General features: G+C 42.3%; 1 protein-coding gene across 3 annotated transcripts; it reads left to right on the top strand.

The window, feature by feature from the left end:
• The first annotated feature begins 5,508 nt into the window (after positions 1-5,508).
• mapkapk5 (MAPK activated protein kinase 5) lies at positions 5,509-25,018 on the top strand. 3 transcript variants are annotated; one of them, XM_015972925.3, is made up of 15 exons: positions 5,509-5,581; positions 6,359-6,416; positions 7,697-7,770; positions 11,520-11,595; positions 12,004-12,101; positions 12,181-12,289; positions 12,383-12,472; positions 12,761-12,856; positions 14,484-14,564; positions 17,482-17,669; positions 19,340-19,460; positions 19,546-19,676; positions 19,809-19,924; positions 20,091-20,195; positions 24,739-25,018. In XM_015972925.3, the coding sequence occupies exons 2-15, from the start codon at positions 6,384-6,386 to the stop codon at positions 24,831-24,833; spliced, it is 1,413 nt and encodes a 470-aa protein (XP_015828411.1). In that variant the 5' UTR covers positions 5,509-5,581; positions 6,359-6,383; the 3' UTR covers positions 24,834-25,018. The 3 variants fall into 3 exon arrangements, with proteins under 3 accessions (XP_015828411.1, XP_015828410.1, XP_070402264.1); XM_015972924.3 differs by lacking the exon at positions 5,509-5,581 and adding an exon at positions 5,628-5,825; XM_070546163.1 differs by lacking the exon at positions 5,509-5,581 and having other exon boundaries at positions 6,153-6,416.
• Positions 25,019-25,267: the final 249 nt, after the last annotated feature.

The raw sequence follows: 25,267 nt of genomic DNA, 5'->3' as shown, positions 1-25,267 counted from the left end.
ACAAACATATGTCTGTCGCCTCTTGTCAGTTTATTACGTAAACCGAGCAAAAAAAAATCTATTATCTCAAAATAGGGTTTACAGCTAGCTCAGGTTCTTTCCGATGCTAACAGCAAAAAGACCAAAACAGTCTGAAAGGAGACAAAAAACAGCGGAGGGATATATGGAAGGCGTAGCGATTTTTCATATGTAACAAAAAATTTAAACCATTCATTATTTGATGGTATCAAATCTTCTAAAGAGATAAAATTATTAATGTCCATTCCTGCGTATTAGTTCATTATTATAACACGAGCTAGTTTTATGATTTCCACCTGCAACCTGGCACTACTTTTAGGAAGTCCGTGGATCATTAATGGCTGCGTAGCGGCATCATCCACGTGAGCCGGTGTTGTGCCATAAAGAGATGGTCTGCCAAAAGCTGATTAAACACCGCAGGAGTCCTTTAAAGGCAGATAAAATCCTTCAGCTGAATGCTGTAACCACGTTTTGTGGTGAAAATGGTACAAAAATGTTAACTGTTATAGATAACATACAAAAATAAATCAAGCAAATTGTGGAAAAATCCCTTATTTTCAATTTTACGTTTATCTTCAGAACAGTAACCTGTAGAATACAGATGGGCTGTTCTTTACAGAAAAAAGTGTTATTGTTAATAATTGTTATGTTCAGTGTTACCGGCATTTATGTTAAACTCCGAACAGTCAAATGGGGTGAAAACAACACACCTCTACTATTTCCTGATATACAACTGTGTGTTGTTTGATTTAACGAACTAAGCTGCAACTGGCGTGTACTCGGGTTTTGACAGATATCACTTTATAGCATAACACCGGTGTTCTTTCAGCTGCTGGCAAACAACGCGCGTGCTCAGCTCTCTCACGGCCCGCGTGGGACTACGGCAGCCGTGACAGCTCAAACACAGTGTTTCAGATAGATAGATAGATAGATAGATAGATAGATAGATAGATAGATAGATAGATAGATAGATAGATAGATAGATAGATAGATAGATAGATAGATAGATAGATAGATAGATAGATAGATAGATAGATAGATAGATAGATAGATAGATAGATAGATAGATAGATAGATAGATAGATTGATTGATAGATAGATAGATAGATAGATAGATAGATAGATAGATAGATAGATAGATAGATAGATAGATAGATAGATAGATAGATAGATAGATAGATAGATAGATAGATAGATTGATTGATTGATTGATTGATTGATTGATTGATTGAGGAAGAAGAAGAAGAAAAGATCGTTTCTATAGCGCCTCTCAAGATAAAAATCGCGAGGCACAACTAAAAATGTTCAAATATAAAAAATAATTTAGAAAATGTTTAAAAATATATTTAAAATGAGCAAAAAAATAGACAATTGTGATTAAAAAATGTTAAGAAAGAGAGAGAGTGAATAGGAAAGATGGAAATCAGTGGATCCTGAGGAAGGTGGAATAGGTGGGGGGGGGGCAGAATAAAGAAAGAGTGGTGATGAAGGTCACACCAAAACCAACTTGAACAAGTGAGTTTTCAGCTGCTTTTTAAAGGAGACCACTGAGTCCACTGCTGTCAGGCTCAGGGGGAGAGAGTTCCAGAGTCTGGGGGCCACAGCAGCAAATGATCTGTCACCTTTGGTCTTTAGCCTGGTGCTGCACAACCAGTAGGCTTTGGTCACTGGACCTCAGGGACCTGCTGGGGGTGTAGGGACTAAGAAGATCACCAATGTAAGATGGTGCTTGTCCATGTAAGGCCCTATAGACCAGAACCAGGATCTTGAAATGAACCCTGAAGTTGACTGGCAGCCGGTGAAGCTGGAGGAGAAGCGGGGTGATGTGGGTGTATTTGGAGGACTTGGTCAGAAGCCGAGCACAGGCGTTCTGAACCACCTGTAGACGGTTCAGGGAGGTTCTGCTCAGACACGTGAAAAGAGAGTTACAGTAGTCTAAGCGTGAGGAGATGAAGGTGTGGAGAACTGTCTCAAGTTCAGAGCGGGACAGAATGGGACTCAGCTTAGCAATGTTCCTGAGATGGAAGAAGGAAGAGCGAACAAGAGAACTGACATGAGAATCCAGGGTGAAAGCTGGGTCAAAGGTCACGCCAAGATTCCTGGCGGAAGGTTTGGTGTGCGTAGCAAGCTGACCAAGAGAGTCTCTGACTTTGGGAACCAGCTTGTCTGGGGCACAAATGAGGATCTCAGTCTTATCTTCATTCAGCTGAAGAAAGCTCCCAGCATCCAGGTTTTGATAGAGTCTAAGCAGGTGTGTAACAGCTGCAGCTTAGACATCTCATGGGGCTTAAAAGAGATGTACAGTTGGATGTCATCTGCATAAAGATGGTAGGAGATTCCTTTGAAGGAGCTCAGGATGTGCTGAAGAGGAAGCAGATAGAGGGGGAAGAGCAGAGGCCCCAGCACAGAACCTTGTGGGACACCATGGGTAAGAGAGGTGGTGGAGGACCTAAACTTGGAGACGGCTTGGAGACGGATGGCTCTTGACTCCCAGAAGATAATTCCGCTGTTGTGTCCTTGCGCAAGACACTTAACCTACCTTGTCTACTGGTGGTCTGAGTGACTGGTGGCACTTGTACTCAGCAGCCTTGCCTCTGTCATTGTGCCCCAGGGTAGCTCTGGCTACAATGTAGCTTATCACCACCATCGTGTGAATGTGTGTGAATGGGTGGGTGAATGATACACTGTTGTAGCATTAGGAAGTATGAGGGTCTGCCCTTAACAGCTGCCCCTTCACACAGTAACACCGCCAAGGTCGGACGCTTGGTTCAGTATGTTTACATTCCAGGAGAAGAGACAGAAGAACAGAAGAAGAACGCTTTTGATGGATTAATCAAAGTACTTTATTTGGGATAAGCTAATCAAAGCATTTGTTGATCATTAATAATCAAGTGAATGATCTGTGAATTAAAGATGTCATGAGTTATGTGTTTAAATGAATAAACAGGGCTGCCCAGACACACTGATATGCATTACCATGGAAACGCATGACACATTGTTTTCAACCAATCAGAACTTTCATCTGTGGTAGGGCAGAATCTGGTTTGTTTATGAAAGTAGTCCAATCCGGTTTACTAAGATTCTCAAACAACTGGGAGATATAAAAAGAAGGCAACGCCATTTTAAGTCAGTTCCACGTTATGTCCGACTTTCAGCAGTTACGTATTAAACTCAGCTCCAGGACATCCTAGTTCCTAAGGATTTCCATCGTCATCATTAAGAAGTTCAGACTGGCCAGCTGGACTTCCTACTTTGAGCTGAAATCTGTCAAGCTGGAGATTTTCCGTCGTTTTTACCAACGAGACGACGGTCCTTCAAAATAAGAGTGAACTTGTTGGCGCCTGCCGCTTCACCTGAGTCGACCCTTCAGACGGGCGTTGTTTGCTGTGACCACTGTCTCAACCAGCTCCAGTATCGCCGAAGGTCCGAGACCTGGCAATTCCTGATCTACACGGGAGACTCCATCTAAGGTACGGCAAAATGGCGGCTCATGTCATCAGCTTCTGAGGCCTCGTGGTAGCCTAGTCAAAACAACCAGATTCGCTACTCAGCCTAGAGATTCTGAACAAAACACACACACACACCAAACCGAACCATCTACATCCATATGCATCCATCATTGAGATAGTCCTGGTAGATTGTAAGAATTTATAATTATAGAAATTAAAGATTCTTAAACGATCCCAACTTTCTCTCTTTCTTGTCTCTCAGTCAATTCAAAGTGTTGAAGTAAACTCCCTGATGATAAAAACAACCACTTCTGATTGATTATTTAGATTTGTATAAATATACAAAATCAGGTAATTAAATTATCTAATTACAGTATATAAATATACAAACTTCAAATCACAACACTGTAGTGTAAAGAGGTTTGGATTCCTCTGATTCTGACAGGCAAGTGCAGGCCATTTATCATTTAAAGAAAATATACATATACACAGTAATTTATTATAAAACACATAAAAAGCCAAATTTACAACAAACATTTCTGTTATGACAGAACTCTCAAAGGTGCGTAGACATTCACAAAAGCTATTTAAAAAAATAACCCTGGTTTTTCAGGCATCCTCCTAGAGTCACAGTGTCTGATGATTGCAGAAAACTGTATACCACCAGACACTATAGAAACTGTCAGACAACCGTAAGGTTATCTTACATCTATGACCCATCGTTGGCTCCTTTTCTGCCCTAATTACACACCAATATTAGCTAATGAAGTGGAGTGTTCATGATGAAAAATAAGACTAAAGTTTTTAGCTTTCTTGGTTTATTCACAAATTTAATTAGAGCTTCGTCACAGCTCTGATGTCAGTATGGCTGCAGCTTGTCACTCTCTGACTGGTTCTTATTCCAGAGATCTTTTGTTCCATGTGATCTTTCTATAGGCCAGGCCCTGTTGGAGTCCAGTCAGCAAATTTCTCCATTTGTTCTTCTGTCACTCATTGAAAGCTGTTCACCAACAGTCTCCATTTTTATTGATCAGCTGATCTGTCAGAAACAGATGAGTAATTCATCAACACAGAGACTTTTTAAATATAGTGGCAAATCTGTCATCACTGTGTCTCTGCAGTAATGAAGAGTTCCTGACCACCAGAACCTGGATCAGAGGGGCAGAGAAGTTAAGTGACTGCCCCGTAATTGGAGATTTGCAGGTTTGAGCCCCGCTCAGTCTGTTGGTTTCGTTGTGTCTTTGGGCAAGACACTTAACCCACATTGCCTGTTGGTGGTGGTTGAAGGAACTGGTAGAACCAATGTCTGTCCTCATCGCTTCTGTCAGTGAGCCCCAGGGCAGCTATGGCTACATTGTAGCTTATCATCACCACAGATATATATCTATATGATCATCACCACCAGGGTGTGAATGCGTGTGTGAATGAGAGAGTGACTGATTGTGCTGTACAGCACATCAGAGCTAGCCTGGCCTGCCAGACTCGTCCTCTGTTTAATTCTTCACAGAGAAAGAATACGCCTTTCTCTGTGCAGAATAAAACAGAGAAGGAGTCTGGCAGGCCAGGCTACCTCAGAGGGTTCTAGGACCCCAAAAAGCACTATATCAAATACAGGCTGTTTGCAATAAAGAGATCAGATCAATGTAAATCACAAGTCACTATAATGTGACAAATGTCCAGTCAGAACTGTAAGAATTTAAATGTTTATATAATGTAAAATAATAATAATAATAGTTGATCATCTAATAACTTTTATGAACCTTACATCAGTTATATTATCTGATTTAATTGTGTGTGTGCGCGCGTGTGTGTAAGTAGAGCAAACATTTTAGATTAAAGCGTGAAAATCCAAACTTGAACTCAAAGGGGACCCGTAGTACTGTCCTCTTAAAGCACACTGGATTAATAAGTTGTTGGTAAAAACCTAATCGAGACATAATGTTTTTTAAAATATTGAATACCAGCCTACACATGCGATTTAATAGATGGAAGTGTTGTGTTTGCGCATTGCTGTGATTTTCAGAAATTTGGCGCTGATTGTCATCAGGCGTTCTGGATGGACAGCTATTGTGACTGGGGTATTCCTCTGACGAGTAGCAAAATAGTTCAGAGATGTGGGTACCTCTTTAACTTCCAGAGAGAACATAATATGTTTACCCCCTCCGGTTTTGTCGCACTGTCCTTGTGCTGTACGAGTTTTAATGGTTACTGCGCTGCTTTATTGAAGAATGTTAATCTCCGCGGTTTTCAGCGGGGATAGAAAACTTAGCCAGCTCGATAGCGGCGTATAGTTCGACGACGTAAGCCGTTGGGAACGCAGTGTGCTCGTAGCCTTGGATCAGATCGGCTTTTACTGAGGTTAGTTGTTTTGTTTAGATCTCGTCTTCGTTCGCATTTAGCTCCCTCGACTGCTTTTGTGCGGTAATCTGTTCTAAGCGAGACCAGGAGGGCTACCGGCGGAGTCAGCTGCCAGAGAGCTAACAGTTTGCTGCGTTTCACTGGCTAAAAATATCACTTGCACCCACACTGCGCCACCGAAAGTGGTGGGCTAGTCCACGCTCGACTTCGGCTTTTTGGTGACTCTGCCCAGAGTCTGAAACTCTACATGGTCACTACAGTGAATTTAAGGCGAGTGGAAGAGCGAGTCGGACCCCGACGCTGTGAGTCGAGCTGGCCTGATCTGACGTTGCATCGCACCCGCTGCTGGGCTTCGGGGCGCCCGGCGGACCTCACTCGGCTTTGGCTGGTCGGTGGCCGAATGTCATCGTGCCGTAATGCCCCGATCTTGTCATTAGTAGTGATATAACAAACCTTGGTCCAGCCCAGGCAGACCGAACCCTTGTAAAGGTCAGAATAAACGCTTTGTCTCTACTTTCTGACACTGGCCACAGACTCGACTGTCCGGAGCAGAGCACCATGTCGGAGGATAACGCAGAGAAGTTCATCAAGGTGAGAAAAAACAGGAAATATCATCCATTTATTAAATGGCCTTTGTTTAATTGTCTTCAGTAATACGTGACAAACAATTTTATATTAAAAAATGATGCTTATTTGAATCTTTTGGTTTAGATCTTAGCATGGAGAGGAGAGATGAGTTTTACTGTGGTGGAAAGTTAAAGAGCAAGTCACCCCCAAATCAACTATTTTTTTCCTGATAAACTATATAAATGCATGTCTAATCGTGCTGCAGACACGTGTAGTCAATAGTTTAGCACTATAGTGCATTTTAGTTAAAATTTAAATTTTCTGCCTGAAACTGTCAGTGTTGTGCCGTTGTCAGGTAAAAATTCTGCACTGCATTTGAATTTAAATCTGCCACCGCTATTGGCTAAGAGGTATGCTATGATGTAAACTGGTACATTATGATGTCACAGTGTGGTGAGTGTGTGTATTTGTTCGTGGCTCCACCCTCTCGGTCTGCTAGGCAACAGCATTTGTTGCATTTTTCAAACAGGAAGTGGGAGTTGAGTAAGAATCTGGCAGGGGGTGACTTGCTCTTTAAATACTCAACATTATAATGTAGCTTTAAGCTTCACCTGGAACACATTGGATTTACGGTGTTACCACTTTTATAGTCATTTATTCTTTAATATTCTGTCATTTTCATTTGTACAGACTTGTGTGTTCTCATAATCCAAAGACCCAGTTCATTCATTAACTCATCCTAGTGGCATAAATGAGTCTAATCGTCAGAGCACCATTCTTCATGTTAATGTAAAGCAGACTAGATATACTGTTTAATCCTATGGGGGTTTTGTCCTCTAGAACCACAGATAAAAAGCAGATGAATATGGTTTCAACTCATTCAGTTGCATTATGATTCTAGGTTGCATCACAGTCTTATCTTAGCTTTGTTAATCTTTCCCAGACTTGTTAAACTGTCTTTGTCCACAAATGATTACGCAGGATCACACTGTTGTGAAAGCAGATAACTGATATTTAACTATGACACGACTCGGAGCTGGAAAATACAGAGTACTATTTTTGACATTGTCAGTCGTGTTTACTAAATTCAGTGGTATTTAAAACCAAAAAGCTTATTTTGATTCCTGGAAATATTCAATTTTTAACAAAACATATATTTTTCCTTTCTCTCATATGTTTACCCAACTGTTTTGTGTACGGTCACATTTGATGATTTATGAGCTTGTTATGTGATTAACACGTCACCTTTTTTTCCCCTTTATTTAAACGTCTGACACGCTCTCTTTCCCGTTCCTCCTGAACAGGAGACGTCGATTCTGGATGAATACAACATAAACTGGACACAGAAGTTAGGAGCTGGGATCAGTGGGCCTGTCAGGTGAGGGGCTTTCATATGTTTTCTCCGGTCCGATTGTGTGCATGTTGCTTTAATCAAATCACAAATTCAATATTTGAAAAAAAAAAAATAATAATAAAGATTATATTAATTTCACTACTAATATTTAGGATTTTAATCTGAGGTTTATGGGGATGGAATTATTTTGGTTGTTGTGCAAGTTGCGGAATCAAACTGGGACAGTTTGGGGCTCAATGCAAATTTTCATATTATTTTTAAATTATTTTCTTGAGCCAGTATGTGCTAAAATGACCTTTTACAGGGTTAATGAAAGGCCACCCACCCCCTGTCAACCCCATGTGGCCAGAATATTCCATTTGCAACTTCAGATCTGGCGCTGCTCCGTTTGGAAAAATTAGAGCTGATTTACCTGGCACTGCAGTCTGCTTCCAGCACGTTTCCTGTGTGTTTTAGATCATGAACACAGCTGATTTGTCTAATTTAGTTTTGAATCACTCCTCAAGACACTAAGGAAAGCTGGGGAGACATTTCAGCTGCTAGATTAAAGGGGCATTATGGAAGTTTGACAGCCAAAACATGTATAGAAATAATAAATGTCTCCTTCATACATTCTCCTGCAATGCCCTGGTCCTGTAGAATGAGCCCTGGCATTTTTACTGTGACTACCTGTTTTTCTGTAAAATCACAGAAAAAGAGAGATGCTCGGGTCGAGCAGGCTGCTTCATGCGCGTTCACGCTCAGGCATAGCCCGTAGCATTTACTATCTGTAGCTTTAGCAGCAGAGAGAGAGGCAGTGCCACTTTGTTGCTGTTCCTAACGCCTAGTGACAAAGCTAGCTACATTTCTGAGGACCCTTAGCTACTTTCTGTAGAACTTTCTTCTAGATATTTCCTGCAAATTAGCAACAAAATAGCCATTTTCGCTCCGAACCGTTCTTTGGATTGACGTTTCAGCTGTCATCAAGGATATAAAAGTTACAGATACTGTGAATGTTACTAGAGTGTAGCTCACCTAGTAAGATGTCTGACTCTCATGCAGAAGACCTGGGTTTGATTCTGGATGTGAACATAGTTCATTTAGAGTTTATTTTTTACATTAATTGTATATTTTTTTACAGTAAGATGCCCAAATTTTTATTTGAGACTGGCCGAACGGCATTGAATTCACAGATTAAAAAAGATGTGGGTTCAACTTTCATTTTGGAACAATTTTTCAAGCAAGGGAAGGGAATGATCTGAGCATGCAGGAGGACTGACCCATCATAAACCTTTGTCGGCTGTGCTGAAGAGAAAGGTACAGAACCAAATTATTTAATTAATTAGCTGCGTGTTCTCCTGTCCTCCGGGCCACACACACACACAAGGGACTGTCTCAGCTGCTATTTTCGTTAAGGAGTGTGCACGTACAGCATGCGCGCCTCGTGCACGAGCCTACTATTGAAGCTGCCGTTACGCTTTTGGCCTGAGGGGGCAATTGCGAGCATAAAAATTCAAAAGTCCGTAAAGTCCCTTTAAGGTGTCAAAAAGAAGAACGCACCGTGAGGAGATACATTTTGCTTTCGGTTCTACTAATGGGCACTAGGGGGTGCTAAAAGCAGGCCAAAACTGCCTATTTCCCCTTTAACGTGTGTGTGTTGTTTGGATCAGACTTTGTAGTTTTAAATTCTAAATCATTAGGACTCTATCTTCTAAAATCTCATAATATGATTGATGAGACGACACCCCAGCCTCTACAGTGTGGGATTAGATCATCGTTGCAGAGATGATGATGATGGAGCAGATTCTGGTTGTTGAATGGAAAAAAACAATCTTCCAGTGCATTAATGATGCTAGAAGCTTTATTATTTGTTTATTTTGCATTGCAAAGCCATCCCAGGTCTGGATCAGTAGAGAGCAAATCATTATTTATTTTACAAGTGACGTTTTAGTCTGAAATGATGAGAACAATGAGAAGTCGCCTCATCATCCCTCCATCCGAACACTGCGATTCACGCTGGGCTGGTTCTTTGTTGAGACGCTCTTGCACATCCCGTGTCGTGTTTGAGTCGCTTTTCTGCTCTGTTGATGTGGTTTTCTCATCCACCCTCCCAAACTCCCTCCAACCACTTCTTCTCTGTCCAACTCTGTGATTCATTAGGTGGGTAATTCTCTCTCGTGGAGTGACCTTTGGTCAAAGAAGGGTGCTTCCTTTGGTAATACTTTAATGTGGTAATCTGAGTGAAAGGGCCAGAGGTGGCTGTTTTAATGCGAATATTTAGATTTTTGCAGATTAGAGGGGGAACGATTTTGTCTGAAGATGAAATCTGAAAATGGAACGTTTTGTTAAGAATACATTTTTACAACAGAGTATAAATGTGCCCCAAATGTCAAACAATATTTAGAGTCCTGGAAACAAAGCCTTTGATGTTGTTCAAATGAACCACTTCACAAGTAAAAAAAAAAAAAAAAATCAGATGTTGATCGGAATCGGTGGATATTTAGCATTTTAACTCATTAACTGCCGGCTGTTTCCCGACCAGAATAGCCTCTCGATACCAGCGTTTTTGGAGTATTTTTACTGTTTTTTGAAGACTTACAGAACATTGCGCTCTATGATGTCAACGCCAAAACTACCAAAACAAAGACTCCCCTCTTACATCAGGAAGAATCCGAGCGTTTCGAGCAATATCCATTCTTTCATAATCCGTTGTTGAATTGTGATCGGCAGAAGCTTTTCCAGTTCGTGCCTCACTTTCTTTACAGCAGCGGCCCAAAACGATCTCCTAACACATGGATTTTCTGCTTCCTGATCACGTGACGTGTAACGTACGCGGATGAAGATCGGCTTTAGAGCTGGGATGTTTGTTCTCACGGTGCAGGGGCTCGTTCGGACGCCCGCCCAGTAAAAAAGAAATGCAAATGACGACTTTAATCATAAATGGCAGTGAATGAGTTTGAACATCGGCTTGAACACTGTTGCTAACCATTTAAAAATTCTCCCTCTCCTGATAACATTTTACTCTCTTTGACATTGAATGTGCTACTACTAGTTTACCCGTTTAACAATAGATTCACTAGGATAAATACAATAAAGTTTAGCTCTCACCATAGAAACACTACTTGGTATATATGTTGTGTGTGTGTGTGTGTGTGTGTGTGCGCGTGTGTGTGTGTGTGTGTGTCTGCTCTGTCTTCTCCATCCCCATACTGAGCCAGGATCCTCTGGAGGTTTTTTCCTGTTAAAAGGGAATTTTCCTCTCCACTGTCGCCAAATGCTAGCTTAGTATGGGGATTGCTGTAAAGTCAATTTTAACTTGATGGAATTTGCTGGGAAACTTTTTTCTGATTGGCTTAATGAACTGACCTGGATTGGAATGTTTACTATGTGAAGTGCCTTGAGACGACTCTTGTCGTGATTTGGCGCTTTATAAATAAACTTGAATTGAATTGAATGAGTTAACTGATCAATCTGAAACTCAGATTTTGTAATATTACGTTTGGTTCATAAGCCAGCCAGCCTTCCCACATGGAAAATCACGATTGACAAGTAAGGGCTGAACAAAAATCGGTAATCGTTATCAGCCTTCAAAACCAGAATCGATTGAGTTTTGTCAAAGCTCTGTTGAACTGAGTACAGTTTGTGAACAAAACAGAAAAACATGAGTGAAATTGTCACATTCTTTGGAGATAAAGAAGAAAAACAAATGAATCAGTAAACACTCGAATATGAAATTCCCATCGAGATTACAGAAAATTATGTCGGATCTTTCCTTTCCTTTCTCTCTCATCCAGAGTGTGTGTGAAGAAGTCAAGTCAGGAACGCCTGGCCCTGAAAATCCTCATCGATCGACCAAAGGCCAGAAATGAGGTGAGAACAGGGTCACGACTGTGATTAATCCCTGTTGTTTCGTGTCTTCAGCTGCATCAAAACGCCTTGTTCTGTCTGCGTGTTATCAGTCTTCATCCATTCCTTTTTCTCTCCCCGTCACTCCGTCTCCCGCGCGCCGCTCTGTTTGTACGAGCTTCTTTGTCCCAAATGTTGTCTTCCGGAGAACAGTTTGTCTAGCAGCTTCTTTGTGTCCTTAGCAGCCCGCTGTTTAGATCAAAGCAGCGAAAACAAGATTTGCTTCTCAAGTTCCTGCTGACGAACTGTGAAAGTTGACACTGACAGAAATACAGGATTATAACACGCCCCCCTTTATCTCGTCATATTAGGATGTTTGTTTGTTTTTAATGATAATTCTGTGCTCAGTTAATTGCGTTCTTACCCGTTTAGGTGCGTCTCCATATGATGTGTGCCAACCATTCAAACGTCGTGCGAATCCTGGAGGTGTACGCCAACAGTGTTCAGTTCCCTCACGAATCCAGCTCAAGGTGGAAGCTTGTTAGCATGTTTTCCCGTTAACAGCAGCGTGTTCTTGTGACCATCTATGTAATTTATCGTCGTTTCCAGAGCGAGGCTCCTGATCGTCATGGAGATGATGGAGGGCGGCGAGCTCTTCCACAGAATCAGTCAGCACCAGCACTTTACCGAAAAGATGGCCAGTCAGGTCACGAAACAGGTGGAAGCCTCTCGTTCCTCGTTTCCTGCGAGGTGTTTGTTTTATTTTTGTTTATTGGTGTTGAAACGGGTGTGATGTCACATCTATCTGCAGATCAGTCAAGCGTTGGCACATTGCCACTGCATGAATATTGCACACCGTGACCTGAAGCCAGAGAACCTGCTGTTCAAAGATAACTCTCTGGTGAGCTCTCGTGCACACACTGATGACATCATCAACAATACCAGTACAACTAGAGGTGATGGCAAACAAATTAAAACTATAAAGGATTTTATTTGAGCTATAAAGAACAGATTTTGACCCAGATAATGCTGAACTGTCCAATCTGTTGTGGTTTTGGTTAATTTTTGAACAAATACACTTTAATATTTTTCTGCAACACTAATAAAACTTTGAAAACATTGTAAAATCAGGTTGTTTAATATTGAAGCAGCTAAATTATGATTCGTGGTTTATGCGTTTATTCTGCAGGACGCACCTGTGAAGTTGTGTGACTTTGGCTTTGCTAAAATAGATCAAGGAGACTTGATGACCCCTCAGTTCACCCCGTACTACGTAGCACCTCAGGTACAAACACGCCTCGTACATGTTCACCTGCTTTGCCTTCAGTGTTTCCCTTACATAGGTGTAGCCGTGGCGGCCCGCCACGGCTGAAATCCCAGCGCCACACCTACAAGATCCCAAGTTTTATTGATTTTTTTTTAAATTTATTTATTTTTTGCGCTGTTTCCCGAAGAAGCAGCGGGACTACTCTGTTGTTGCTTGTGATCACAGCCGGCAGGCAGCAAGGAGGAGGAGGCAGGGCAGAGTGGTTACAGCTAGGGATGAGCCGTATACTCATTTCAGACGAGTATCGGGTACGGATAAAGCATTTTTGACGAATACGAGCATGAAACGAGTAAAACTCGTAAATATCTGTAATCGTGCTGAAGGAAAATCCTCATCGGGTAACTGACTGTCTTCTCGCTCTGTGATTGGCCAGTCACATAGAGCGCCCGCCCCTCCCTACATACAAAACTGCAGCCGGGAGCTCAGTCAGTCCGGCCCATACACGCACGCACGCACACACACACACACACACACACACACACACACACACACACACTAATCAACATTGTTTTGTTTAACTGTGTGTGGGGAAAATGCCAACAACGTTAGGAAAAAGTCAGTTTAATCAAATTAAAATAAAACGGTTCTAGTATTTCATATTTCCTAGTTGCTACTGCATGAGTTCAGATGCATTAATTTATGCACTTAAATATTAATGTTCTGATTTTACTGAAGAACTTGTTCTGTAATACTTTTACTATTGTGATCAAAACTATTTAATCTCAATTCTGAGGCTGTTCTGTAAACAACACGTACAACTTCTGATCAATCCGTATCAATTTCAGATTTAAAATAATGTATTGATGTAAACCACACCCACTAATTTCCAAATAATAAATAAGAGGTGCATTCATCTGTGGATCTCCTTTGATCCGCATCAGTGATATTTCAGCACCAGAACAACGAAGCAAAGAAACAGATTCCTGAGTTTGTTATAATTGTATTTATTAGATGCATCTGACCTGTTCTATTTTTCTCTGAAATGAGATCAAATCAGTGCTTCTATGGGTTGTCTCCTCTCTGCACTGGAAACATGTACTTTATTATAATGTTCACTGTAATGCATCTTGATGTTCGTAACAAATAAATTAAATCAAAGTTTTTGGTCAATAATGCCAAATATGTAAATTTGTGTTTCAGTCATTTTTATACTGGCTTAAAAATACTTCATTAAGTCTACTAAGCAGGGGTGTAGAATGTGTTTAACAGGGCCAGCCCAGTAATGGTCTTGGACCAAAATAAAGGGGACAGAAGTCAAATAAAGGGGGCAGAAAGAGACGTTTTCCAGACGCCAAGAAAAATTAAATGCCAAATCCCCCCCCTGCAAAGTGTGTCACTGAGAGTTTAAAACAAAAATTATTTTTGTGCAAATGTTGCTGTAGTCACCTTTAATACTAGTTATTAAATGCAGCAGTTGCTGGATTGGTGCAGTTCAAAGTGGAGTGCATCAAATAAAACAATATTAACATAAAGGTGAGACGTGTCAAAATCCCCCACCCCCCCACCCCCACAGCTGGAAAAATTCCTAGGGGAAACACTGACCTTCATGAACCCACAGAAACATCGTTTATATTTTTATTTCCAGGTACTTGAGGCTCAAAGAAGGCACCAGAAGGAAAAGTCTGGAATCATACCTACCTCGCCAACTCCTTACACGTATAACAAGGTAAACGAATGAGCATTCCCACTCTGTGGAAAGGCTCTGAACCCAATTCAGAGCCTTTATGATTCCAACTAGAACATTTCTTATAAAGAGCCTCAAGGAGTAAATGGGGTTAGGGTTGTATCGTGTGGTTCTTTAACTCGTATTTAATGCATGTGAGTTTATTCTGAGCTCTAATTACAGACAGGAACAAAACCTCTGAAGAGCGAGTCCTTTTCCACCTTTAGGATACTTTTATTTGAGTTTCTTTTATTTATTTGTATATTAGGAATGGCAAAAATAAACAAGGGCAGCACCTAGGGCTAGGTAATGAAACTTGGTACCTACCGAAATCATTCAGTAGGTACTGGAAAACATATCCTTTTTGGTGTTAAATTTCGGTACTTTCCCAGTGAAATGTGCCTTTTAAAGGTGTGGAACTCTGAAAAAACATTTTTAATGATTATTCCTGATTATAATCAGTCACTGTGAGCTTTTCATGCAGGCTGAACATGAAAATAGTCTCCTACACCTATTTCCTGCATCAGCTTCTGATAGAAAATAGATGGTGAAACTCCATCCATCCATTGGCTGAACCCGCTTTGTCCACCAAGGGTCGCGGGGGGGCTGGTGCCTATCTCCAGCGGTCAACGGGCAATCAGGCGGGGTACACCCTGGACAGAGAGCCAGTCCATCGCAGGGCAACACAGAGACACACAGGAAAAACTATCATGCACACACACACATACACACACACACACACACCTAAGGACAATTTAGACAGACCAATTAACCCAACAGTCATGTTTTTGGACTGTGGGAGGAAGCCGGAGTACCGGAGAGAACCCACACATGCACAGGGAGAACATGCAAACTCCATGCAGAAAGATCCCAGGCCGGGAAGCGAACCCAGGACCTTCTTGCTGCAAGACAACCGCTCTAACCACGCGCAGCCCTGGTGAAACTCTAGGATTTGAAAAGCCTGACAGATCTACGTCACACTGTCACTTAACATTCACGGGTTCACCCATATTGACTCACGACAGGGAAGACTGTTGTTGGTTTGGTGTCCAGGAATCAGCAGAGAGCATCTCAACTACTTGAAGCTAACTGTTAGCATTAGCAACACCACCACACAGCAGAACTCCTCCAGGCTTTTGTTGTTTGTGGAGATAAAACATCCATGTTGCAAGTCAGCGGTAGAGTCGTGTCGCTGTTATCCAATTCGAGGCGAGAAGTCCAAATATCAGGAAATAAAGACTACAAGTCCTGCCTTGTGCCACCATATTCTGCTGCAGCAGACTTGTTTGTGCTGATCCAAGCGTTTCAGAGCTTTTTTTGCCCTGAGAACGGCTGCAAGGCGTGCATTCCTACCGGAGAGTACCACAAATGTATAGATTAAATGAGTGAACCACACTTTTAATGATCCAAACTGCTCTGTTCCCCCATTGTTACGTGACCACGGTAATTCTGATGTAGAGGACTTAAGAAAATAGGGATGGGTACCTTTGGCATTTGAATAGATTCGGTACTAAATCCCGGTACCTAGGAATCTATAACGGGGTACCAATTTTAGATACTTTTGAGTGTTTAATATTTTAATTCTCCTTTATAATAAAATACATATTTTTCTCAATATATAACCAATTTGATAAATATCACGATAAATAACATACAACTGTTTGTATTTTAACATCATCCTTGTAGTTTTATAAGCTGATAATTAAACTGAAGCAAACATCTTTACTGTGAACTAAATTTACTGTGTATCTTCATTCCTTTTGCCGTCCTTTTTCTTTTGATTTTTCCTACTGGGAAGTTAGAATTTCCGAGGAGAAAGCAAACGCACCATTAGCTGATAACAATGGTGGCAATGGAAGCTAATTTATCAAGCTAATGTTATCTTAAACAGTTTATTTAGCTGCTGGAGCAGATTAAAACGATGATGCCTCACACTTAGATCGTTGTAGCTGGTTTCATCTTCACCCAATCACCCGTCGCATTTAGTAAAGTGAAGCCAAACTTGAGAGCGTGTTCATGTTCTTCCAGTCGGAAATTCGGAGTTCCGAGGAGAAAGCGAACGCACCATTAGCGGAACGGAAGCTAACATATCAAACTAACTTTATCTTAAACATTTTATTTACCTACCGGAGCAGATTAAGATGAGGATGTCTCACTTAGATCGTTGTCGCTGGTTTCATCATCACCCAGTTACCCATCACATTTAGTGAAGTGGACCCAAGCGTTAGCGTGCGTTCTTTCTACCATGCTGCTCTGTTTACAACTCGCTCGCAGCGACCGACGACATAACGCTCTTGCGCATGCGCAGCTGTCTAGGCAAGTTCTCGTTGTGAAGGACGGGCACCGAAACGAGGACCGTTTCAAATGACGTGAATCGGTGCTCAGTCGGTACTATGGAATTCGGTCGGTACCTTAAAAAGTACCGAATTCGGTACCCATCTCTAACAAACGTTTGGCTGCATTTAGTCAAATTAAATGGCAACGGGGCAAAATGCAACATCTGTGATAAGATTTATGTCACTAAATATGGAAAAAAAAAACAGTAATTTGATATTTATTAAAGCATGTCATCGTTCTTGGCATCAATATCTAATCGTTGTCTTCCACTGCAGAGAGCAACACCCGACGTGTTATGCTCATTTCTCTGAAGGGAAATTGCTAGGACTCATTGTTTACAACTTATTTGTTTGGTTTATTGGGATCTGAACTTTTTCCCACATTTTTACAGTAGATGCTTCATATTTGTAACACCAAAGAATAGATAAATATTTTTATCATTCTTTTCTAAAAGGAAACATGTTTGTTCAGTTATAGTGTACTCTTTGCATCGGCGAGTTTGCTGTGTAAGACAAAACATTTGAGTACTTAGGGTTTTTTCTCTTTGTGGGTGAATGACCTAAAACCTTTTGTTTCCCTGCAGAGCTGCGACTTGTGGTCCCTCGGTGTGATCATCTACGTAATGCTGTGCGGCTATCCTCCGTTCTACTCCAAACATCACAGTCGCACCATCCCAAAGGACATGAGGAAGAAGATCATGACGGGCAGCTTTGATTTTCCCGAAGACGAGTGGAGCCAGATCTCTGAGATGGCGAAGGACGTCGTACGCAAGTGGGCCTTTGTGCTTTTTCCTCTTTTGAAAATCCTTTTTTTCCCTCTTGTCAGACAGTTGAGTCGTAAGCAGTGATGGGAATAACGGCGTTCAAATTAACGGCGTTCTTTTTTAGGTAACGGAATAATCTAATTAGTTACTTTTCCCACTGTTGCAACGCCGTTACCGTTACTGGTTGTGCGTTACTATGTGCTTGTCGAACGTTGAGCAACAGTGTGAGGCTTTCAGACCGCCACACTTCAGCTGCAGCCAGGGAGAGAGAGGTGTCGGTAACGCACTTACAAACACGATGATGATTGGCCGGGTGGGCGGAGACCCTCACTGTCTCAGTCGCTGCATTCTGTAGACACAACAGAGCAGCGACGGGAATAACGCCGTTTATAATAACCGCGTTACTAAAAAAAAAATATTTCTTTCAGTAACGAGCAAACTAATTAATTACCGTCTTTCATTTATCCAAACTTTGTTTCTGTTACTGATAAGGAAATGCGTGCGTTAAGCAGCGCGGTGTGTTGAAGCTGTCATCAGCTGATCAGGAGCTAAAGAGGTAGATGTTTTCATCCAAGAGCATCACGGCCGTGAAGAACGAGGAAGACGTGATGAATAGTCTACGCCCTTCTTAGCGTGACAGCGGGACGTCCCAAAGGTCCGCTCACCTGTTCACCTCTCAGACGTCCTGATCTTCTACCTTCCTAGATCATCCAGCTGTAACCTGTTTCTGATCATGTCTTTAGTCCCGCTGTAACACTGATGCATCAGTCTCACACGTCATGGAGCTCAGGTGTTATCAGAACTACCTGTGTGTGTTTACCATCCAGCTTCAGCTCTTCTGTGGTTGGGTCTGACCCAAGTTAGTAAATGCAAGTCCTCCATCAGGCTTGTGCCTCTTCTAGTGTCATTTTAAAGGATTTTATTTATTTATTTAACCGTTACTAGATTACCAGCAACAGAAATGCTGCTAAAAACACACAATTATGTGAAGCTGGAAAATTTTAAATACTGTACAAAATTACATTCATGTCTGTAATTTAACTAGACTGAGAGACCATTTAAAGGCTCGGGAACCTTTACAGGTGTTTCTATTTGCAAATTATAAATTTTAGCTGATTGGGGTCTTGTTAAATATCACACAGTGACCTTTTAATAGTCTACATAAGTGTAATGTTCCTGTTAGTAGTTCCTCCAGTTAAGTGCTCATTTATTGAAATTATTCAGGTTTATAAAAACATTTGGACATACATTTTATTAAGTTCCAGTCATTCGTCATTTATATTTCGCTACTGTAGTAATTTATAGTAAATTAAGTTCATTTAACCCATTTTTCTAGCATTCTTTAATGAAAAAAGTAACTAAGTAGTTATTTTTCTTGGTAATTAGTTACTTTTATAATCTCGTAACTCAGTAAATGAGTTACATTTTTGACAAAGTAATTGGTAACTATAATTACTTTTTAAAAGTAAGTTTCCCAACACTGGTCGTAAGTGTGATGGTTCAAGTGGTAAAGAGTAAGAAACTGTAGGAAACTTAAACCTCGCATTACTCATGAAAAATGGTTTCATTCAATACAAGTTTTTATTTATTTATTTATTTTTTTAGTTTTTGTTCATCTCCAGTTTTCCACACCCGCTTTGATTAAACCTTCACGTTAATGCCTTTCATCTGCCTGCAGGCTGCTGAAGGTGAAGCCAGAGGAGAGGCTGACCATCGACGGAGTCTTGGCTCACCCGTGGTTGAACTGCACCGAGGCGCTCGACAACGTGCTGCCGTCCCCGCAGATGATGATGGACAAGGTGAGCTGGAACCGCGTTGACACCACAGACGAATCTTTTGTCCGTTTCCTCTGGACGTTATGGCGAGTCTGTGATGTTTTTCCAGGCCGTCGTGGCGGGCATCCAGCAGGCACACGCAGAGCAGCTGGCCAACATGAGAATTCAGGATCTGAGCGTCAGCCTGAAGCCACTAAACTCCGTCAACAACCCCATTCTCAGGAAGCGGAAACTGCTCGTGTATGATCAGTGTATTAATACGTTCATATTGCTGCACCGACGCTGTAGCTTTGTACGATTACGGTCTCATTTCAGACAAGTCCTTATTAGGAATCCTATGCTTATGTTTGCTCTTGGTTCTCGATGTTGCAGGCCCAAACCAACTGATGGCTTCTTGATTCATGACCCAGAAAATGGAGGGGAAGACTCCAACGTAGCGCTTGAAAAGCTAAGGGATGTTATTGCACAGTGCATACTACCACAAGCTGGTCAGTTGCTGCAAGTCCATCATTCTAAACACAGTTTAGCCTCATCTATTGTTATTTTCTACAGAAAATGTGATTTTTTATGGGGTTTACAGAATTATACCAAATCTTGCTGACAGCAGAAATGCATAGACAGAATCCTCTGAGGTGAATATTTATGTTATTCCAGGAGAGAACGAGGATGAGAAGCTGAATGAGGTGATGCATGAAGCCTGGAGGATCAACAGAGACTGTAAGCTGCTGAGAGACGGTCTGCATGGACTCAGCTGGGACGGTCCGTACCTCTTTTCTTTGGTTTCAGAAAAAAATCTGAAAAGGACGGATTTGTATTTCTGATTTGGGTTGTGTGAAGTATAGTCAGGTCCATAAATATTGGGACGTCGACACAATGCTAACATTTTTGGCTCTATACACCACCACAATGGATCTCAGATGAAACGAACAAGATGTGCTTTAACTGCAGACTGTCAGCTTTTATTTGACGGTAATTACATCCAAATCAGGTGATCGGTGTAGGAATTCCAACAGTTTGCATATGTGCCTCCCACTTGTTAAGGGACCAAAAGTAATGGGACAATTGGCTTCTCTGCTGTTCCATGTCCAGGTGTGTGTTCTTCCCTCATTATTCCTATTACAATGAGCAGATAAAAGGTCCAGAGGTCATTTCAGGTGTGCGATTTGCATTTGGAATCTGTTGCTGTCACGATGAGATCCAAAGAGCTGTCACTATCAGTGAAGCAAGCCATCATTAGGCTGAAAAAACAAAAGAAACCTATCAGAGAGATGGCAAAAACATTAGGCGTGGCCAAAACAACAGTTTGGAACATTCTCAAAAAGAAGGAACGCACCGATGAGCTCAGCAGCACCAAAAGACCCGGAAGACCACGGAAAACTACTGTGGTGGATGACTGAAGAATCCTTTCCCTGGTGAAGAAAACACCCTTCACAACAGTTGGCCAGATCAAGAACACTCTCCAGGAGGTAGGTGTGTCTGTGCTAAAGTCAACTATCAAGAGAAGACTCCACCAGTGTGAATACTGAGGGTTCACCACAAGATGTAAACCATGGGTGAGCCCCAAAAACAGGAAGGCCAGATTAGAGTTTGCAAACATCTAAAAAAGCCTTCACAGTTCTGGAACAACATCCTACGGACAGATGAGACCAAGATCCACTTGTACCAGAGTGATGGGAAGAGAAGAGTCTGGAGACGGATCCGAAGCATCCCACCTCATCAGTGAAGCATGGTGCTGGAAGTGTCATGGCGTGGGCGTGTATGGCTACCAGTGGAACTGGTTCTCTTGTATTTATTGATGACGTGACTGCTGACAAAAGCAGCACGATGAATTCTGAAGTGTTTCGGGCAACATCATCCGCTCATATTCAGCCAAATGCCTCAGAACTCGTTGGACGGCGCTTCACAGTCCAGATGGACAGTGACCCAAAGCATACTGCAAAAGCAACTTAAGAGTTTTTGAAGGGAAAGAAGTGGACTGTTCTGCAATGGCCAAGTCAATCACCTGACCTGAATCTGATTGAGCGTGCATTTCAGTTGCTGAAGACAAAACTGAAGGGAAAACGCCCCAGGAACAAGCAGGAGCTGAAGACTGTTGCAGTAGAGGCCTGGCAGAGCATCACCAGGGATGGAACCCAACGTCTGGTGATGTCTGCGTGTTCCAGACTTCAGGCTGTAATTGACTGCAAAGGATTTGCAACCAAGCATTGAAATTTATACGTTTGATTAATGGTTCTTATTCTGTCCCATTAGGCACATTTGCAAACTGTTGATTCCTACACCGTTCACCTGATTTGGATGTAAATACCTCAAATAAAAGCTGACAGTCTGCAGTTGAAGCACATCTTGTTCGTTTCATCTGATATCCATCGCGGTGGTGTATAGAGCCAAAAATGTTATGTCCCAATATTTATGGACCTGACTGTAGGTTTAGGTAGTCGGCATCTTAAGCCGGGCGTACACTGTGCGACTTTTTCACTTTTTTGAGCCGATTTTCCACTCGTGCGAGAATCCACGACATCGGGGCGAGTTTTGCGCTGAGCGTCGTGTAGTGTACAGGGGGTTACGAGAGGCGATTAACACCACGTGACCAGCTACCGATCAGCAGTCGTGAGGTCGCACGGACTTCTGGCGTGTTTAAAATTTCGCTCGTCCCTCGTGAGGGTATCGCACTGTTGAAGTGGCGCTGCGAGCAGCTGCGACCCAAAAAGTACCAGAACCGCACACGGCGCATGCGCAATCATGCATCAACGCCGCTCGCTATTTCCCTAATAACACACGCTGTTCGTTTTTGTTTCTACACGTTTTTTTTACTCACAAAGATTGTCAAGAAAGCGTGTTTGTCGTGTTCGTGTCAAATTAAACTGATCACAAAACACAGATTTACTTTCTTTATTTCGTTTTCCTCATCCAACCCCCATAAATCCCTGTGTGTCCCCTGCAGCACTCCCGAAGGACAACAGGCAAAACAAGACAAAAAAGTTTGACGTGTTGTGTAAAAACTGCTATTTTTAGCATATTTTTAGGGCCGACGTGTTGCTACCAGACGTACAGTGGGAGCAGTCAGGTCGCATGCGAGAACTGGGTCGTGCAGTGTGAGCGCACGACTCGTGAGATCTGCCCTGCGAGGAAGTCGTACAGTTTGAGCTGAAGCTGAGTGCTACGAGTGTAAAAAATGTACAGGTACGCCCGGCTTTACATGCAGCAGATCTCAGGTCTCACCCCGGCTTTCCACTGGATGTGTAAGAGGCGCGTAGCGTAATAGACTTGTTTTATTCACAAGCTCCCTTCCCATCAGGAGCATTTCAGGTGTAACGCCGGGGACACACCGGCCGCGGAAGCGCCACGAAGCGCCGAGAAGCGAATCGCTCACGAAATTCGGCCGCTGCTCGCCGCTCCTCAGTTCAGATCAGACGCGCCCCAGTCGAGGCGCGCCTCGGCTCAGCTGTAGTTTTTCTTTTAAACACTTGGTGTCCTCCATTTCCTCTCTGCCTTTTCTCAGCTCTTTTCCTACGTTTGAGTGTTTGTGCGCGTGCGCGCGCGCGTGTGTGTGTGAACCTATGGTATGAGTTGTTTCTGCCAGTTGAATCTCTTGGAACCCGCTCCAATTCTGCAGCTGTATCCTAGCAGTTTCTTCCGACATGGGTACGTAAACAATCATATTTTTGGGGGGTCGTACAGCTCCTTGTGTTTCTCAACTTCCATAATTCATTTAAAGTCGTCCATCCTAACTGCTTGCCTCAGACTTTCTGCCTCTCTGTCCTGTTTGCTCCGGTGAAAAGACACCCAAAACCACTCCCCCCTTCACGTGGTCACACACGCACACAAGTTCGATGTGTGTGTATGTGTGTGCGTGTTCGTGTGGTTTTTCTGCAGTGTCTGTTTACGAACACATTTGACTATTGCGGAATTTTATTTTGAAATGCTTTATTTTGTTAACTTTACCGGCCTGCCTCTTATGTCTACGTTTGACTTCCTGCCAGAATTGACGCGATTCACCCGCGGCTCGCGAAAAAAATAGAGCCAACGCCGAAATGATCGCTGCACGGCGCGGGCTGGAGCGCCGGCGCGCGCCGGCGCGAGGCGATTCGCGGCGCTTCGGCGGCCCATGTGGTCTATAGAATAGCTTAACAAGGGCGCCGAATGAAGGCGGTCCCATTTTCGCGGCGCTTCCGCGGCCAGTGTGTCCCCGGCCTAACATGGCAGCAAAAGCGATCCATGCATAATTTAGACTGTTCACTCGATAACGAGCAAGGACCGTGACTACGGAGGTTTCACAGGAAATGACTGAGTTTTATTTTTTATTTTTTTATTGGTTAAGCAACCCGAATTCTACAAGTGATTTTTATTTAGAAAGTTTGTGGATGTATTACACAGCTTTTGTGTTTAACTTCCTGTCTGGCCCAATCTGAACTGATGAGCTAGATGGTTCTGGAAGTGTAGCACATAAAACAAAAACAGCCTCAAAAGTGTACATTTGGTGCAGCGGTGCATCACTACGCTTCTGGGCCTCGTGCAGAACGATCCACTAGAACGATGGCTAACTGTGCTTCACGAACGTTAAGCCTGGTTCATGCTTCTCCGTCAGCTCCGCAAGCGACAGACACGCACGGATAGACGGAAGCGTTTTGCTCTCGTACTTCTCCGTCTCCTGGAGAGTGTTGCAAAGCATTTCCAGGGCAGGACAGCAGAGGGCGTAGCGCTGTTCTGTGGTATCCTGTCATGTATCGGTCCAAGATGGTGTGTTTATATTGTGTTTTTTTGTATATAAGAGACTTTTTAACAGACATATTTGTCTCTCATTCTCCTCCACCTCTTCATGCGCTCCCCACCTCTAAACCCACGTTTCCTGTCATTTCCGTCCACAAATAAAATGCTTGCTGCGCATCTTTTCTCTCCTCCAGTCACGGGGAATTAAACGTTCATGTTTTTAGAGTTTTTTTCGCGAGGTATTCTTCAAGCTGCTCCGTGTCTGCCGCTTGTTATCCTCGGTTCTCTCTATGTTTTTGAGGGCGCAATGGCGGCGGTGTAGACGACAGCGGCGTCCTGACCAATCACAAGCTTGCGTTGTCCGTCTCGACTGACGGATGTTTGGAAAAGAGAGCTCGACTCCGTTCGTCCTTGCGGAGCTCTCCGGCAGGCCCGCAAGGACGTTGCGTGTCTCCGCGCTGACGGAGACGCATGAATCAGGCTTTACTCGTCTGGGGGAATGTTGGTTCTTTTTTATTTATTTATTTATTTTTTCTAACTGTATTCTGTATTTATATGCTCACCAAGCCTTTAACTGGGAGTATTTTCTTTGCAGGGCGAGCCTTCTCTGATAAAGTCGACCGATTGAAGCTGGCAGAAATATTAAAACAGGCTATCGAAGAGAAGACGACCCTTCAGGAATCTCATTAGCAAACGTTGTTTCTACCCATCTCTTTTTATATTGTTTATTATATAATATTTCTTATTGCCCTTTTTAACTCCTATCTGTAAAAAAAAGTTGTTTTATGTCAAATGATGTGCTTTTTTTTCCTTTTTCATACATTTATTTGTAAGATCTATTGTTGCTAGAGCTATTGTAAAGCTGTAGATGTATTTGAAAAAATCAATTGGTACTATCTTTTTTTTTAAATAGACAATGGCAAAAGATCATAGAAAATATATTTTCTGTTTTGCAAAAAAAAAAAAAAAACGATAAAGGAAATGTGTGAAACTATTTTCGGGGAGGGAATTTTTAATAGCTGCTCATCTAAGATGCCGTGTTTGTTTTATTCCCATTTATTTTAATTTTATTTTGACCACTCTAAAAGTTTTATTTATTTAAACCAAAATAATTCCAATCGTTT

This window comes from Nothobranchius furzeri, chromosome 17 (genome assembly GCF_043380555.1).
Source record: "Nothobranchius furzeri strain GRZ-AD chromosome 17, NfurGRZ-RIMD1, whole genome shotgun sequence".
Taxonomy (NCBI): domain Eukaryota; kingdom Metazoa; phylum Chordata; class Actinopteri; order Cyprinodontiformes; family Nothobranchiidae; genus Nothobranchius; species Nothobranchius furzeri.
This window is presented reverse-complemented; position numbering and strand designations above follow the sequence as displayed.